Source organism: Falco punctatus (assembly GCF_963210335.1).
Source record: "Falco punctatus genome assembly, chromosome: 9".
NCBI lineage: Eukaryota > Metazoa > Chordata > Aves > Falconiformes > Falconidae > Falco > Falco punctatus.
Genome location: NC_137589.1, coordinates 4,274,562 through 4,293,097, shown reverse-complemented (window position 1 = coordinate 4,293,097; position 18,536 = coordinate 4,274,562). Strand labels below are relative to the sequence as shown.

The 18,536-nt window shown below is 40.3% G+C and overlaps 1 protein-coding gene across 5 annotated transcripts in view; it reads left to right on the top strand.

Annotated features, from left to right (window-relative positions):
* Positions 1-18,536, top strand: part of ZRANB1 (zinc finger RANBP2-type containing 1) — a 46,609-nt gene that overhangs the window by 18,375 nt on the left and 9,698 nt on the right. For all 5 annotated transcript variants that reach the window (XM_080403127.1, XM_080403128.1, XM_080403124.1 and 2 more), the window contains 5 exons: positions 8,853-9,040; positions 10,680-10,833; positions 13,330-13,401; positions 14,007-14,205; positions 17,788-17,908. In XM_080403127.1, the coding sequence (XP_080259253.1) occupies positions 8,853-9,040; positions 10,680-10,833; positions 13,330-13,401; positions 14,007-14,205; positions 17,788-17,908 (734 nt within the window). The remainder of the gene's footprint in view (positions 1-8,852; positions 9,041-10,679; positions 10,834-13,329; positions 13,402-14,006; positions 14,206-17,787; positions 17,909-18,536) is intronic.

Genomic DNA, 18,536 nt, shown 5'->3' with positions numbered 1-18,536 from the left:
CTGACGTGCAAGAAGAGCAGTCCTGCTGTGGGGCCTGGTGAAGCCGGTTACAGCTGGCTGTGGATTTAAGCAGTACAAATGGATGAAGGCGGTCATGACTTTAAAAACTTTCAGAGTTTGTTTGGGACTTACAGTTCAGCTTCAGTTCTTGCTGAAGCTTCCCCTCTCCTGGCGCTGCAGGGCTGGGTTTTGCAGCGGTGCTAGCAGCGCGTGTTAGCTGCAGGGCGCTGCTGGGGGTTCCTGGGTTGTGTCTTCAACTCCTGAGTTTGACCTGCAACCCACGGATGAGAAGAACTGCATTTCTTCTTTTCGTTTCTCCTCCAACCCTGCTTATGAACTGCCGCAAGAGAGTGTGCTCTTCTCTTTCAGCTCAGGCCGGTGAGGTAGCTACTGCCATCGTGGGCCAGAGTTCCTCTGCTGGGGGTGGTGGCCTCGGAGCCAAGTAGGCACACGCTCTTGTTGGCTCTGTGGAAGAAGTGGATAAGAGTGTGTTTCTTAAACAATCCAAAATATTTAGAGCAAACTGCAATGAATCTTGTTTTGCAGTACATCCTTAAAAGGACTGTTAGTTCATTCCTGGTATTCCTCCATATGTGTCTGCTTAGTTTTTCCTTTGTCAACTACTTTATCTCTTTTATGTTTGTTTTTTTTTGTTGTCCTTTTCTCCCTTCGGTTTTCTGAAACAGTGCCAAATGTGTTACCCAAGCGTTCTGAAACCCTGTGGGAAAGGAGAGTCATTCTGTCCAGATAGAGGTATGAAGTCGGCCGGGCAGTGTCCCGGGCTGCTCTGCAGCTCCAGGAGATGTGGAGGCCACCTCCTGCCCTGCGTCCTGCGGAGCATGTGGCTCTTCACTGACAATAAAGGCAGCCTGAAGGGACTGATGCACCAAGGTGCTTTCAGCTGGCGCTGCCACCCAGAAGTGGTCCTCCTGACTGCTTGTTTCTGTCCTCCTGGCGTGTTTGCATGTGAAGAAGTGCATCTGAGACTAATCTCGCTGAAAACGAAGCTTGATAAGCTGGATTAGGCGATATTTTTGTGTTGGGGTGTGGTGGTGGTGTTTGTTGGTTTTGCTGTTTTAGTAAACCCAGACTAGTTTCCTCGTCCCATCCATAGTAGAGCTGAGTCTTGATGGGGCTGTTTATGCTGTGATAAGGGAATGTGAGGATATGGGTGGGAACAAGCTGCTGGAAGCAGGGAAGGGTCATGCACCAGCCGTTGCTAGTGTCAGTTTAGGCTACCTTGAACTGTTTGGGGAAATAGAGCATGAATTTGTGACGGGTGATTACCTGCTGTGCTGGCCTTGACTCAATATGGCAAACAGTTGCCCGTAGGGCTAGTTACTGCCTTTCCCTGTGCCTTTGTGATGCTGGCAAGCATGACTTGGCATACTTGTCTGTAGTGTGCCAGGTAACAGTGACATAAGCGTACAACTTTCACTTGGGTAAGCAATCTTGTTGTGTTGTTGTCTGTGTCCTGTACTTATATTCTACCATAAATGCTTTGCTTTTGTGTGTGTGTGTATCTTTGAGAGTACTCTGCAGGCTGTACACCTTGGTAGAAAATCTTAACTCCTGAAACACGCTTTTATTTTGGTCTCTTGGCTTAAAAAAAAAACAAGACTTTTTTTTTTTTTAATGGTTGGTGATATTTTATGTTAAAATGACGGAATAAATTATCAAGTTAAATAGTTATTTAAATTTGCCTTGGAAGCACTAATGGTTAACTTGAGTATCATTCATAATTTTCCACTGTCCAGTCTCCCTTTTGGGTGGAACCCTGCAAGCAGCTGATCAGCTGTTAACACCACAAGGGGTGTGGATGCATCTGACAGATAAGGAGAGGGGATAAGGACATCTTTCAGCAGGTCTTACATGTGTGCTGCTTTGTCCTGTAATGATAGGTTATGAATGTACTAAATGGACCGTATGTAGGGGGGGAGGGGGGGAAGAATTAGGTGATAGTCATACTGTCGTGCATTGCATGCTTTAGGTTTAAAGTACATGTCTTATAAGTTGTTATTTTTAAGTTAATACAAGTTGCTGAGGTTAAAATTTTTTTTTGAAAAAAAATTAGTATATAGAAGGTTCAGTCTCAAGCTGTTGTTACCTGGAGAGTGATCTGCTGTTTGATTGTGTGCTAATACTAAAAAGAGAGGTCCTGGAAATGAAGGATGAGGAGAATGAGCAGGAGGGTGTGGTTAGAGGCCCATAAAGTTTTTTCAGACAATCATTTGTATTAACTGATGTGTCATATTTGCTTGCAAAAGAGTTCTTCCTCTAAGAGGAGGAATTCTTCTCAGACTGAATGTGTTTTGTCCTCCAAATGCTGAAATGGTGGAGCAATTATTGATAACAGATCTTCATTTATGGCCACCTGATGTGCCCCTGGGGAGCAGTTGGAAGAGGGTGCGGGCTGAGCTCCAGTGCTACAGCTTGCGTGGTCGTACCACCGGTCCTCAGCGCTCTTGATGCTGGAGGAGCGGTAGGATTTTAACAAGTGTCAGAGTTAGGTTTTAGTGGGTCAGTTGATTGGCCCCTCACTTACTGTGGAAGGTCACCTTGGCGCTTAAACCAATCTTCAGCTTGGCCTGTAGATGGGTGAGAGCATGTGGATGATACAGATCACTTGCAATCGTGCCTGTAACAGAAGAGAAAGCAGCACAGGGCTCTGTGCTTCTGATCTGGTGTATGTCACAGAGGGATCTGACTGCTGCTGACGTTTAAAATGTATAATTTGGTTGTTTGAGAAGTTTGCCTTCTATGACCAGGCAGTTCAAGGAACAGTGAAGTTGATTGCGATTGTCCCATGTAGGAGGCACAAAGACCTCTTTAATATGAAGTGTTTCCTTTTTAGTCTACACAAATGTGAGAACAGATTGTTTACTGCAGCATTGCTACCTTCTTGAATCAAAGAAATCTTGAATCTCTGGGTGGTTTTTTACATGTTTTATCTAAACAGAGGCATCTTCACACTCTTCCATGAATTTAGCAAAACCCTTTGTACTTCTTTTAGCAGGTATATTATTGAAATTAATTCTCTTTGGTTTTGCTCGTTTCATTTCAGCGTAATCCTATTCAGCCTTTTCAAAGATACAGAACGCCTGCCCCGTAGTATATGCAAGACCGCGGATGTGCCTTTCATGCAGTGATGCTTTTACCAGTTGTTGAGGGTCAGGAGCCTCCTGCAGAATCCGCTGCTGTGGGCTGTCTGACCCACTGCTTTTTGCTGCTCTGCAATTGCTCATTTGTCTCCACGGCAGTTTAACTGAGGAATTGAATTGTTCAGGAAACTTTAAACTGACAGCAAATGCTGTTGAAGTGGGGGTTACTAATCTGTGTTCTTACTTGCTTTTAGTCTCTTCTCACTGCATGTTTAAACCTTGCTGTTGTTGGGAACTGTATGTGGAGCTGGTGGGCCCCTGTCCTGATCCACTATGCAGTGCTGCTGCCCAGGTCTGCCTCCCCCAGCCTCTCTTCTGCTTCTGTAGATAAGCGGCAGAACTACATCAATCTATTTGGAAGAATTTGCCGATTTCATGTGCAAGTTGTGCCAGCCAGTGCGCTCCACATCTGTCAGAGAGACAGTGAAGTAAATAAAGGCTGCTGCTGTAGTATTTTCTCTGGAAACTTGTACATCCAGCTGTTCTGAAGGCACTGGGACTGTGCAATGAGGGCAACCAGGATTTAGTTTTCTGGATATGCCTGTAAGCTGTTGCTGGTTTTCCAAGTTTACTTAACTGCACTAAACCCTATAAATATTTACATGTTCTGAAGAATAAACTTAACAGCACGTTAGCTGAAGTAGTTTGGTTTTAGCAGCTCCGTTCATTATGGGCTTATATGAGCAAAGGCAAGCAATATTGATGCGTAATAAAGAAGATAGTTGTAACTGTCATCATAGGAGCAAAAATGCAGGATCAAGATCGTACAAATAGTTGTTATTGGGTGATTAATATTTGTAAAATTTAGCCGCCTTAAATAACCTCCTTAATCTCTGTTGTGTATCATCTCACGTGCACTGAGATTTCATATTCCAGATCTGTGCTATTTGTAAGAGTTGGGGCTTTACTAGAAAAAGAAAAAACCTTGGCTGCCTGTGCTGTGGAAGACTTCCAATAAAAGGAAATGCCCGAGTTGCAAATGGGAACACAGTTGAACCTGTAAACGTGGAATACTAACTTTGTATTTTCTCCTTACTTGGGTGCAGCACTTAGCATTCTGTCCTGTCGCTTGGGGTGTCAGGCTGTAGTCATGCGTACGCATTAAGCAACGCAAAACCTGTTGGGAGACACACACAGACTGATGTCTTCAGTTGCAACACCAAACTAACATTTCTGGAGTCCACTTCAAAGAACAGCTATTCTTGCTGTGGAGCAGAAGTAGACACTGAGTCATAAGGATCTGTTTGCATTTGTGTAGCTCTTACGGCTAATCGGAGCTGTGCCCTCGCAAGAGGTCTAGCTGCTGGAGCACTCACGGATGCTGTGTGAACAATCTTAAGACAGATGCCAATCTTTCTTTTGACATTTTAGCAGTCTGAGGAATGCAGTGGGTGTCAGTGGGGAGTAATCCAATTGGCATGGTGCTGTATCAGAACGCGATTCAGAGGCTGCTTGTGTAAGTAATCAGGCACTTGTGTGTTATGAAATGTAGTGAATTATAACATCAGTAAATATTTCTGCAATATTTTTTGTAAATAGTGTTTTGTTAAGCTTTATTTAAATAGACTTAATGAATTGGAGGCTCTCATTCATCTGACAGAAATCAAAGCTATTGTAGGAATATGCCTCCTATTGTCAATGAAAGCATATTAAGACCTCATTTTGAAGTGGCGATACTGAATTTAGGAATTGCAGGCAGTTCTGATGAATGTTGCATGTAGGCAAGTTTATCCCATAGTTTTGGGGCAGGATTTGTGTTTTCTGGTTCAGATTTCTGGCAGTTTGCCTGTTAATGCTATATATTTGCTTGGTGTTCAGTGCAGGCTTGGACTGTACTGTCAGGCTGGCACCTGATGAGCCAGGATCAAGAATTTTCCTTGTTTTGCAGCAACCAAAATAGAGTAGATACTTGGCGGAACGGCTAAAGAGAAATTTGGACTTACCTTGCTGTGGCAAGGAGAGGCCAAGGAGACTTGCAGTGACCATAGAATATTGTCCCTGCAGTAGTGATGTTCTGGGTACCGGGGTCACAGTATTTCAGCGCGGGTTAGTACCAGGCGTTAGAGCACGCAGCAGGTTTGCAGGAGCAAGCTTCTTAAAAGGAAATAGACTTGTAATGGGCTCTATGCAAAAAATTATGCCGAGTGAGTTCCGTATGGTTTGATTTTGTGTCTCATGCTCATCTGTTGAGGCTCAGTTACAAAATAGTTAGTGCGTCCAGAAGTGAGTTTGTCTGTCTGGACTTGATCTAAAAATTGCCTGATGCTCCCCCCAGCCATAAATAGTCACTTGGCTGTTTGGATTAAAGAACAGAGGATGACCAAATATGATGCTTGCACATAGTCACATCACCATCCCTCCATGAGCTGTAACTGTGCTAGTTTGAAGTGTCATTTAGCACACCATCACTGTTCTTCGCTTCTAGATAAAAGTATTGCCAACCCTATACCTAAAAAAAAAAAATTTACTATCTCTGTTTTTTAAATAAGGCCTAGAAAGCATATGTGGCTTGCCTGGTTTTGATGTGTTGATCTTTAGCTTAAACTTCATCAGCAAAGTTTAGAAATGTACTTATAAAATGACAGCTTATATAAAAATTTTAGTAATTAATTCTAGAACATGGGGCTCTTAGGAATGTCAAGTATTGCAAGACGTGGGAATAAACTGCAAGAACTGGCAGTGCTGTGAAGAGCACATGTCACTGATTTGGATCCCTATCGCAGCTTTTAGTAGTTAGCGCTTGAAGGCATTGCCAAACCTCACATGACTGCCTCTCAGCATCAGTCTTCGGCCTCAGTTGTTGCTGTTTGATGAAGAGTGGGATGATAATAAATTGCCTTAGCAGCTGAGGGTCAGGGACTAAAAGAGTAATTACAAATACAAATTGACTTGGTACTGACTTAAGTCTGTAGTAGCACGTATCGCTGTATGTGCTTGGCAAGCTGGCCAGCTGGAACTGTTGCCATGATTTGGGTCTGATCGCCTGTCATTGAAAGATCATTTTTGGGATGTTTGTTTGAATTGAAATTTAATCTGTGATATTTGGATTGTCGAGAGTGGCTACCTGCCTGTCTTAGGTGGTCTTCAGTGTGTTTGTCATTGGGTGGTGTGGTGGAGTGTGCATGTACAGTAACAGGAATCCTTCCTGTGTCAATACAAGTGGTTAAAATACAAAAGGGCTTGAAGCGGCTTTTAGTCTTCAACAAAGTATCTTTCATAAATTAATGATAAAAAATTAAGGGTGTCATAAGATAGAAGAGAATTTACTCTTCTGTCAAGGTTCTTCTTTCCCTGTGGATTCTTGGGTTTGCCAACAGCTGAACTTGGGCCAGAGCTGTAGTATAGCTTGTTTTAAGAGAGTGGGTCATGGAAATTAATCTGACTTTGGTTACCTACTATGCAAAAAAAAACCCAACAGGTCAGTTTGCTGCATTTGGTTGGAATGATGTATCACAGGCAGTGATGGTATTGCCTTACCAGTGGCATAAATGGGATTGCATGGAAATAAAATGCTGCGGTTGGCATTCTTGTTATGGATACAGCATGTGTTGACAAAAACGTACCTTTTGCTTTGGTATGTTTTGGTTCCCCTCAGAGCTGGAAGTATTGCAAGGGGAGCACAGCTATGTTCGTCACGTCCCATGTTGCATTCCTTTGATGTGTGTTTTGGAGAATGTCTTGAAAACCAATGACTTTTCAGTGTTCATTTCTCTTCGCTGAAGTAGCTTTTATCCATAAGCAGCAGCTCCTTTCTTTAAAATAAAATATTTTTTCATCAGCAAAGTTCTAAATCTTATGGAACAAGAACTAAAATTGGACAGGCTTAAGTAGTTCTCTTAACTCATCTGGGGTGAGTACACAGGCAGGCACTTAAGCAGAATGAGGCATTAGTGCTGGGGTGGGGTGGGAATGAGTTCCTGTACAGGCAGACCAGAAACACGCAACAAAAACCCTAAGAAATTGTCATCCCATATTGCTTTCATTCTGTCCTGGCCTGTTAGGATTTTTGGGCCCTTGATGAATAGGTAGGTGTTGTCTGATTGAAATTTGCGGTTGAGTTTGTATTCTGGAACTTCTCTGCTTTAGACCGCTGTTAAAATGAATAATCTAACTTTTATCTGTAGAGGCTTATGAAGTAGAGCTGATAACTTTGTCGAGAAATGTCTTGCACTGATAATCCATTTCCCCCCCCTGCGTTTCTTCTGAAAGCTTTACAATCTCACTATTGAAAATGATAGACTTTTTGGCCGAGCTAAGAATCGCTTTCCTAAATCCTGGATTAACCAGCAACCCAGCGGTTAGTATGCTTCTCTAGTAGTAGGCAGTTCAGTTTGTTCTATTGGGGTTTTGGGTTATTTGGCTTTTTTTTTTTCCTTACCCCCCCCCCCCCCCCCCCCCTTTTGGTCCTTTGTGTGGTGCTATTTTGGTGCTTGTTGGTGGGTTTTTTTGTGTGGTGTGTTTTTTTTTTTTTTTTTTCGTGTCTGTTTGAGTCTTGGTCCTGAGCGGGAGTGAGTGCCCTGACTGAGAATTACCTCTTGCCCTTCTGAACAATTTTTGAGTCTTGTTAAGCAAACTGAGTGAAGGATAAACTGGAGTCTCAGTTTCTAGCCTCGTGGCCTCTGCTCAACTGCTGACTCTTAGGGGTTGTTAAGGAGGTTTATCTGCAGAGAATGGGAGGGGGTTTTCTCATTTGTGATCTTGAGCTGCTGCAAATAGAGCTGCTTCTCAATAGTGAATTTGAAGTCTTCTATTTACATATCTACTAAAGATGGCTTTAAGATCAATTTTCTGTTTCCTCAATTCAGTGTTACAGTATTCTCTTATGAAGCCCATATGTAAAATAGAACCTTTATATTTAAAGGGATTTCTAAATTTAGAAAGTCTAATACTGGAACTGATACTGTTAACGCTACCGCATCTTGTTGATGGTGTATCCTGATAATTGCAGCTAAGGAATGCATTCAGCATGAATGGGCTTGATAGGAAGCATGGTACAGAAGCTAGAATTTCCCAGGGACTCTAGAAGACATTAGGGTTCCCCTTGCATCTTGCTTTAGAAAGTGTATGCAGTGTGTGTGTGTGTGTGTGACTTTAACTCAGTTTTAATAGAGTACCCTGAGTGATAACTGCCCAAGTTCGATTAGTAGCAGAGATGGTGAGCTGAAGAGAAACTTCGTGTTCTGAACCCTTTTCCAACACTGCTTTAAACCATGTGGAGGGGGGTGGAGACTTGTTCCAAAAATCTTTTGATAGATCTATTTTTTTTGTAGGTCCAGTAGTCTGTTTTTAAGATAACTTAAAAGGGAAGATACAATAATTGAACTAATCTCTGTACTATGAATTAATGACTTTCCTTCAGCACTGCTGATCAAATGAAACCAGTGAGTATGTTACGCTAGGTATTTCATCAAGGGTCCTCAGCACCACTTCGTAGCTGGCCTTTGATCTGCTGTATCTTCCAACTAGTTTGCGTAGTGGAAATGGTCTAGGAGGTGAGGTAAGTCTAAATATTTTATAATGTCTGTTTAAGAAAAGAAATAAAAAGCAAGTTTCTTGATATGCAGTTGGTCTTTGTATGTTAGGTCTGTACCAGAATAGATAGGGTTAAGTAAGATAGCGTGATCCAGAATGGCTCATTCACTAGCTAAAATGAACTGTTTGATTATTTGGTTTTTTTTGTTTTTTCTTCAGGAGTTGTAGAAGGTGATTTAGCTGCTGTTGAAGCTTACAAGTCATCAGGAGGGGATATTGCCCGGCAGCTTACTGCGGATGAAGTGCGCCTGCTAAATCGCCCTTCTGCTTTTGACGTTGGGTACACGCTTGTGCATCTGGCGATACGCTTTCAGAGACAAGATATGCTAGCAATTTTGCTTACGGAGGTGAGTTACTTTGGCCCCTGTGTAGGCTGAATAGGAACCTTATGTAACTGCACCATTGTTTGCAGCCAGTGGCATTTGCTAGAAGATAGAGGCTAATATTGTTAGAATACATCAATTGCTGCTTTGTGCTTTTGTTGCTGTTTCTCCTTAAGGAGCAAATTTACTTTAAGGCTGTATGTGTGTGGTGGTCTTGAGGATGTTCACTTTTCTCGTTAATGAGTGGTCTTGGCACACGTTCTGACCTTAGTGGCGGTGGAAGTGAGCTATTGTCAGGCTTCCTGAGGTTTGGGTGGGGGAGAGGAAATGCCCTGAAAGCAAAACACTGACATCAATGACAGCGTAGTTTTTTCTGAGTTTTGTTAATGAACAAGGCTGCTTGGTCTGTCTTCTCTGGTTTTCTTGGGAGCTTCTCTGCAAGAGAAAGGCAAGTTCATTGCTTTGAAAAATTGTTGCATTTTTTCCTGCTCTTTGCCCTTTTTATAGGCTAGTTGGTTCCTCTCTGTGGTCTCCTAGATCTTGCGCCTTCCATTTCCTCGTATATTTTTGTACGATCCACCTCAATTCTGGTGGTCTGCTTTCCTCCTACGCCCATATGTAATTGTTATCTTTTTCTTTTGGTCAGTTTTCTTCATCTCAGACTTCTGGATCCTCATCTGATCAGAGGCAAATTCTTATTCTGCCTCCTTTGATGCCTAATACAATGCTGAAAGTTTGTGTTCCTAAGAAAAGCAGCATGCCTGAGAAGTGCATAAGGATTATGGAATGTGTAGGGTTAAATAATTTTTTAAAAAGTAAATGAAGCAAGACAAATATAGCTAAAACCTTGAGAAGAATATATATGGCTAATATGAGTAGTTCTGTGCTGCTTACATAGCTGTCTGGGTGGATGGAGTTACGCATTTCAAAACAAGTTAATTTGCTGGAAATAGGGTCTTACAGTGTTTGTGTGGTTTTGTTTCACTTTCTAGGAATACTTACTCCACATACCATGTGTCAAAATCATTAGTAGTAGTGTTTGAGCCACAGTGATACTTACCTTTGCTAGAATATTAACTAGTGAAAATGTGTGTCTTAAAGCCTTTTTTTTTTTTTTTTATTTTTGATATATATATATATATGCAGTGTCATCCCTGTGTTACTTGCCCTGTATCACTGAATGAGTTTTTGGTGTCAGTGATGATTAGAATCTGGAGAAATTTAAGTGTCTTAGGTGTCTTTAGCTTAATACTTTTTGGGAAGATTCTTTGTAGGAAACTGTCTTGTGCTGTGTTAGCAAAGTTCCTTAAATGTAGACAGGGCTCATGCAGAAGAGCTGAGGTATGTGTGACTGGTCTCTGGTTCTTGGGTTTTGGGGTTTTTTTTTTTGGTTTGTTTTCCTGCTGGAAGTGGTCCCCTGTTAATTCACTCTGATTAAAAGAGGTGTTTAACCAGCTTGGTTTATCAGCTACATAGCAAATGAGACATTAATTCATTGACAGTCACCAAACATTTAATTTTTCAGGGTATATAAAGTATAAAACTGTTTATACTCCTGTTGCATTACTTGCTAACAAAATACTGTCCGCTGGCGATTATCACTCCTAAGTCTTCGTATTTAACTAGAAATAATACTGAGTGCAGTAATTCTGTGATGTTACAGGTATCGCAACATGCAGCGAAGTGCATTCCTGCCATGGTGTGTCCAGAGGTCACGGAACAAATTCGTCGTGAAATTGCTGCATCTCTTCATCAACGAAAGGGAGACTTTGCTTGCTATTTTCTGACTGACCTTGTAACATTTACGTTACCTGCAGGTAGTTACAAAATTCTTACTGATGGATGATTTTATATTTTTTTTTTCTCACCTAGTTGAGAATTGTTTGTTTTGGATGTGATATATACTTTGGCTTTCTGATGGTAGTTGTGTGTGTATATAGGTTTTATTTATTAAGTTCTAATAGCTTAGGTCAGATCTAGCAGTTGAATTTGCTTATTAATATTTAGTATTTGCACACTTTGATCCATACATTGTTCCTGTGAAATGAACATCTATTACCCTCTTTAAACACTAGGAAACTGAAGAAAAGTGGTGTATTCTAAGGAAAGGCTGTGTTTAAAGTTAAGATTGGAGCCTAGATATTTCTGGGCTCTAATAGGGCTTTTCACATAGCTGTGTTAGCTTTTGGTCCTTTCCATTAAGGCCCAGAGCTGTTTTTTGCATTTGCACTTGGTTATAGCAGTAACAATTTTTTGAATACTTTTGAGGTACTCTGTGATCAAGAGAATTTTTGCCTATTAACAAAAAGCTATTAGAAGGCTTTTAATCTTCAGTAGCGGTTTCCTTTAATAGTAATGCTACCAGAGGTAAGAAAATATGTAGATGGAAACTGTACTAATCAATCAGATCCATTTGTCTTTTTTTTTTTTTTTTTTTTTAATGAAGCAGTAGTATTATCAGAAAATTATTTGGAGCATCTTTGGTTTAGTGTTACCTCATCTCCTTTTCAAAAAGTCTGGATAATATTTACCATTTATCTACCAACTATCCACTTGAGGTGGTGTATTCAGCCTTGTTCTGCAGGTCACATATGAGAGGCAAATGGCATGGGTTAGAGACTTAATGCTTCGTCGCTCTTTGTGGGAGAGAAGGGAAAAAGGGGCAACAGAACAATCTTGTAACTTGCATGAGAAATGTTGCTTTTGCCAGAACTGAGGAATTTTTTCATTATTTTCAAGAGAGTTGTCTCAAACCACTGTGCAGCTTTGATACATGTAAGAGTCATTAAATAATTAAAGAATAAGAATGTTCAAAAGCTTCTGTCCTTCAAGGCTGTCAGTGTATTTCCACTTCCATCACATTTAGGCAACTGAATGTCTTTTGTAGTCAACAGTTAGCAGCTGGTCTCAACACAGCATTTCCAAGTAGAGTAGTGTGAGTCACGCAATCCTATTCAGATATTACCTATATGATGTAATTTAGGAACCAGTTTCCACTCAATATTTCAAAAAAATGTATAGGATCCTTCTGAAAAGCCAGTGAACAGACGTTAGTGCAAAACTCTTACAGTGGCCAGCAACCGATTTAAGTCAGTTTTAGTTTGAAAAAAAAAAAAAAACAAACAAAAAACCAAAAAAAAAATCCACCCAAAAAACCCCATCCCACAACACTCTGCTGGCACCAAACAATAGTATGCTTCAGCAGCAACTCATATGCCTAAATGTTGGCTTCGCTTTTAGAAGCCTGAGGGTATTGGGCATCTGAGCAGGACTGGCAGAGAGGACACTGGAATTAAGAGAAATCTTCATGCCCTTGAAATACCACTTAGAGCCCAGTTATTATCCCCTAGACTGCCTGAAGGGATGCTAGGTGTTTCTGTGCAACTACTTGGTTTACTTCCTTAACTTTAATGTATTTAAATTTCACAATGGTGCTGAGGCTAGCAAAGTTTCTTCAGTTGCTGATTTGCCTAGCAACCATTTACTACTTAACCTGATCTTTAAGGTGTAGCAGATGCTTGTGGTTTAGAATGTGTGACACTGTGTGTTAATGTACATGATACAGGAGTTGCAAAAGGGTTTTGCCCACTATACAATTTTTGTCCCTTTTTTTTTTTTTTTTTTTGTTGTGTATTTTTTTTTTAAGAGCTAGATTCACAGTTTCAGGTTTTGTCCGTAGAGCTCTTGGAACAGTTGTCAGTAGTGGCATTTTTGGTGTCATAGCTCAATAGTTAGTTTTTCCGTTTCTTATTTTCGAATGTGCAAACTGCAGCCTGCAAACCCTTGGGGTTCTCTGCACTGTTTCATTGAAGTCTGCATGGAATGACTAATGAAATGGATATTCTGTACAAGAACAAATCTCTTGCAAACTGTACCTGTCCCCTGGGGGAGACCAGGGAGGGAAAGCCATTCAAATGGGTGGAAAACTGTTGCTTAGGATTGAGTCTGTCCTAAGTACAGTAGGGATGAAAGCAGTAGTGTCGGGTTTGTTTTTTTTTTTTTCCTCCCTACGTCAAAGTGGTTCTCTACTTTGCTTTCTCGTTCAGACAAATCCATTCTTACCCTCTGCATGCTGTGATGATCCTTTCTGCGTAAAAGGTATGAAAATCAGTCTGGGATACATGCTTACTTTAGCGTGCTGTATGAAGCCTGTGTTCACAAATGACAGATCTGAAAGTAACAGCAGCTTTTCAGAGGAGACATTCGGGATGATGGGGCAAAAGCTGTTGCATAAGTTCTCCTGAGCACCAGCTCGTAATCTCTCTCTTACAGCAGTATTAAGTGACTTTTATATTTGCTTTCTATTTTTCCAGATATTGAAGACTTACCGCCTACAGTCCAAGAAAAGTTATTTGATGAAGTACTTGACAGAGATGTTCAGAAAGGTAAGTGCTCTGAGAATAGCTAGAATCTCTCCTTGCTTTTCTTTAGGGAAAATTCTTTATTAAAAAAAGAAAAAAAAAGGAAAAAAAGTGTGTGTATGTATGTGGCTTTGTTGCCTGAATTTGTTTTAAATACAGATTTGTTGCTTTGAAGTTAATCTTCACCCTGGAATTATTTTAACATCTACAGTCTATTTATGAGGCAGAGCAAGAATGGAATCTGTAGAAATCATGTTTATAATGTATCTTTTGAATTTTAAAGATTTCGAAAGCTTTAGAGTTATAAGTCACAAGCTCTTTAAAGAAAATGGAAAAAAAATCTTTCTGCTTCAGTAGCAATCCTCAAACAAATGATGTGATGCTTTAAGGCTATGGTTTGTTTTGCTTTTTTTGGGGTTGTTTTTGGTGTTTGTTTGTTCTTTTCTTGACAGTATTTTGCCCAAGGAATGCGTCTAGCCATTGTAGTTCACCTGGTTTTGTAGTAAGAAGGAAAACTTCTTCCTTGGTAAATGGGTAAATTATTGAGATTATGCCACTACTGTGCTGTTTGGATTCTCTGAGACTTCAAACAAACATCAGTTTTAAAAGAGGTTGTTGTCGTGTTGCAGAGCTAGAAGAGGAATCTCCCATTATTAACTGGTCACTGGAACTGGGTACGCGCTTGGACAGCAGGTTATATGCACTTTGGAATCGGACTGCAGGGGACTGCCTGCTTGATTCAGTACTACAGGCCACTTGGGGCATTTACGACAAGGATTCAGTGCTGCGGAAAGCTCTTCACGACAGTTTACATGACTGCTCACATTGGTGAGTTTAGGGGTTTTTATGTCAAATTTAAAGACAGCTTTCCATGTAGCATAGTAGTCGGTAGTAGTATAGTATTAAAAAGAAACACAACCACTGCTCCCCAATTTACTGTGGATTGCGTGCCTCGGAGACGTTGGGTCACTGCGTGAACCGCGTGGTAATTTAGATCTAGTGTATTTGAAATGCAAGCACTGGAAACTTGGATGTTCTGAACTCAGCGATGGTATGTGATACTCAACAAACGGCATTTAAACCACAGTAAAGTATTTTATGCTGTGTGCTTGTCAAAAGTACGCTAACAGATATTAAGACTGGAATTTCTGTATACTTGCAGTGTAAATCATGCACATGCCATGCCTCGCTGCCTTGTGGAAGCTTTGCAGAAGATCGTTGATGGAAGATAGCCTTTTTATTCCTGTACAAATCTTTCAGTATTTTCATTCCGTCTGCTTAGTTACAGCTTTATTCAGTATTGCTCTTTTTTTTTTCTTTCTGTTCTGTCTGCTAAAATAATGGCAGTAAAGGACAGAGCATGGACATTTTAACTAGCGCTGTCATTTGGACATAAAATTAATTTATCATTCTGTAGAACTTGTGTTGTTTTACACTGGCAACCTTCTTTAGTCCGATACTGTGGTTTGCCTTTACTAGAGGAAAAATTCTTACAGTTGGACCCCAGTGGTGTCCAGCAATTCTTGAGTGCGTAAAGGGACTAAGGGAAGAGATGGTGTAAGACACAGGTGGTGGGTTTTCTTATGTTCTTGTAGTCAAGGGCAAGAGAAACACTGCAAGCAAGGATACTAGAGAAAGAGCCTGTCCCCTTGCTTTGTGCTGTACGTGAAGTCAACAACAAAGGTTAATTTTGGGGGTACCTGTAAGTAGCCTTGGTGATTACTGTCCCCAGCTGCCTGCTGTTCGGAGAAAACTCCCCCAGTTAGCATCCAGAGCTGGATTCAATAAAGTGGTGCTTCAGTAACTGTCCTCCTGAGGACCTGTCTCTGAATGGATCTGTTGCTACTCTGAAGTTGTTTATAATGGAGTGTGCATCTCGACCGTGCAGGAATGCCCCTGGCATTATAAGCAGCTCCCCTGAGGCCAGAACAGAAATTTATGATAGGTCAGGTTTTGTTCTTTATGGTAACAAAATCAAGTGTGGTGTCCAAAAACATGCTGCAAACTTTTGATGTTTAAACCAGTCTTTCAAAATGTTAGTGTTAACTCTTCTTGACTTACTGTTGTATCTAATGTAACGCTCGCTATTTAGAGTCCATGAAATCTGGTTAAGTTTTTTAGTTCATGTTCTGGACAGAATTTGCATTTTTACTCTGAATTTACTTAATCTTTATCCTTACTGAAAGCACAGATTTTTTTGACTGATTCATGTGTTCCTTCATAGTTGTTTAAGTACAGGTGCCTACCTTCAGTCTGGATGTTTTTATATACTAGTTTGTCAGTGGAAGAATTAGTACAGATTCTAGTACAAACCCCTACAGAGCTACATCCTTGGTAGGAACTTATCTGCTTGCAGAGGCTGTTAGTGATGGAAATCCGTAAAGAATCAACTTCTTCAAGGTCAGTCTGGGTGATACTAGGTCAGATTTGAGTCATAATTCCTTTCAAAAGATCGAGTGAGGGTATGAGAGGTCTTTTTACTGAAGTTCAGTTGTAAATAGATCACCCTGTACATCCTTTACTTGCTGTATAGAATCTATGTGGGAAGATACATTCACTTTTAATTCTGTGGGCTAGGATGTGTGGCAGGTAGAAGTGACATTGTTGTCACTGTGCTGAAGGAGTAGGCTCTTAAACGTAACCGCTAGTCTCAACAACAGTATGCTTAAACTGTTTTCAAGTGGAATTGTTCTTCAAAGCCTTCACAAAGACGCTTAAAAATGGGTATTTTTATACTCAGACACAGAACATTCATGTAACTCATTTGGCCTCATTTTGCTGTGTTTGTTCAGATGCTGAACAAAGAAGAATCTATTTACTAGAGACGGTCTAGTGTCCGCTACTCAGAAAAAGCTCAGTGGTGAAGTTCCCAGAGGCTCTGGCCTGTGGCATCTTTTCCACTCACCTTTTAGATGAGTACACTTTTTTTTTTTAGTTTACACAGAAGTGTGTTCTGATTTGTCCCTTTTTAAATTCCATCGTAAGCTTTTGGTGGAGAATGGGCATATGCCCCTAAGTGGGCTTTCAGAATTATTTTTCGGGTGTTTTTTACAGATGCATTCCGTTCTCTTGTGTTAAACTGAAAAGATTGTTTTAAATGAGATCAAAATCTTGAGCCTTGACTTCTGTCTACAAGGCTACCTCCTGTGAACATCTACAGATAACTGTGGTTTTGGCTGACTAATTCAAGGAAGAAATTTCTTTAGTAAAACACTTTCACAGTAGAGCTTTTGGGGAAGTAGTTTCTTTTTCTGTCCTCCTGCCCTCCCTCCCTCCCTTCATTTTCTGTGAATGAGCACGGAGACCTATCACAATGTCTTTATTAATAGGCCTTTTAAGCCATGCAAAGATTTTAGCTGTACTTGGGAAAGCCAACCTGGTTGGTGAGGTCTGTTACATACACCAAGATTTTAGGATAATTGCATCTTCATTGAAAGCATAGGAAAGGTTTCTTCCACACACGCTCGCTGTCTGTTAATTTTCTCAGATTCTAATTAAATGAGTTCATTTCAATGACTTTTTTAATAAGCTGAACTTCAGAATGGTTTCTTTGTATTCACAGTAAAGGCCATTGTTTAAAAGTTGGCTTAGCACCCTTCACTAAACCCATGTTCCTAATGTGAAGTTGTGGCCTTTCCATAGTGTGGTGATCAGGCTTGAGTTGACAATTTTAAAAAGCCAGCATCTGCTTTTTAATGTGTAGGTAATTTTTTTTTTTTTTAAAGGAATTGGTTAAGAAAGGTAAAACATTAGAACTAGTGTACAAAAATGCTAATTTTAATTTAAACAGGAAAATAGAAATTATGTGACTTTAAAACTTTCAGTGCAAATCAGATTAATTCTACTTTCTGTATCTGAATCTTGTTTACGTTGCTTTATAACTATTCCATATGATGTGAAATTACCATACTCTTTCTTCCAAAACCTGATCTACAACAGATTCTGCCTCTTAACAACGGTCTATTTGAAGTTGATACAGAAGTATTTTGGCATTAATTGGCGCGTGGTATGGTCAGCTATAGAGTACTTGTATTGTTTGTGTGAGAAGAATGAACAACTCCTCTTACCTGAAATGGAACGTCTTAGTTATGTTCCCTGCATATCGTCACATAAATAATCTTAATTAAGGCTTAAAAAAAAAACTATTACAAGAAGCATCAAACTAGCCAGGAGCCTGTTAGGCACTTGCATCTATTACACGTGTTTGCTGTAGGCAATGCGATCCCAAGTGATTTCTTAAATGGTCTGCTGAAGATTAAAACCAAAACCAAACCCAGTTTACCTGACATACTCTCATCCCTCTTCTTTACAGACTTGGGATGAAGGATTACAAGGATTGAACATTGCTATCTGGTGTATGGTGGTTGAGTAAATATTTTTGTCTCTACCACTCTTTCTGTACTGTTTTAGGTTCTATACGCGCTGGAAAGAGTGGGAATCGTGGTATTCCCAAAGCTTTGGTTTACATTTCTCATTGCGAGAGGAACAGTGGCAGGAAGACTGGGCATTCATACTCTCTCTTGCGAGCCAGGTAAGAAAACTTCTTTATGAGGTAGCTCTTAGAAAGGATATTTTAATCTCTGAATAGAAACTTCAAGGACCCAAAGTATTCTTCAGGAATAAAGAGTTTCCATGTGCAAAGGAAAACATTCCCCTTAAGCCAGCCATCTTAAAGTATCACTGGCTAGACTCTTCTGCCAGGAGGGAAGGGTTCATTTAAAATTCTAGTTTTTGAGCTTACCATGAAGCAGTACAGTACAAAAAAGTATGGGTCTTTTGGTGTCAGAGTGAAGTCTGTAGAATAAACCAATACACAATTGTGTATTTAATGTGTTGACTCCTAGAGCATGCCTACAAATCTGTAAGCTCAAACTACTTGAACTTCAGCAAGCTGGTATTTTGTAATTCCCCTCCAAAAAAAGAGATGTAAGTTCCTGTAAGCTTCCAACTACAGGAATATTTTTAGCTCATTTTCTAAAGCATAAACATGATTTTGGTGCTATTTTCTTTATTTTGGATGTGCTTTCTTGCTATCATCAAAAGGTATTTAGCTTAACCTGTCCTCAGAGGAGTGAATTATTTTTAGACTAAACATTTTGTAGAGTTTCACTTCTAACTGGGGAATGAAATATGTTAGATTGAATCTGGATGACAGGAGA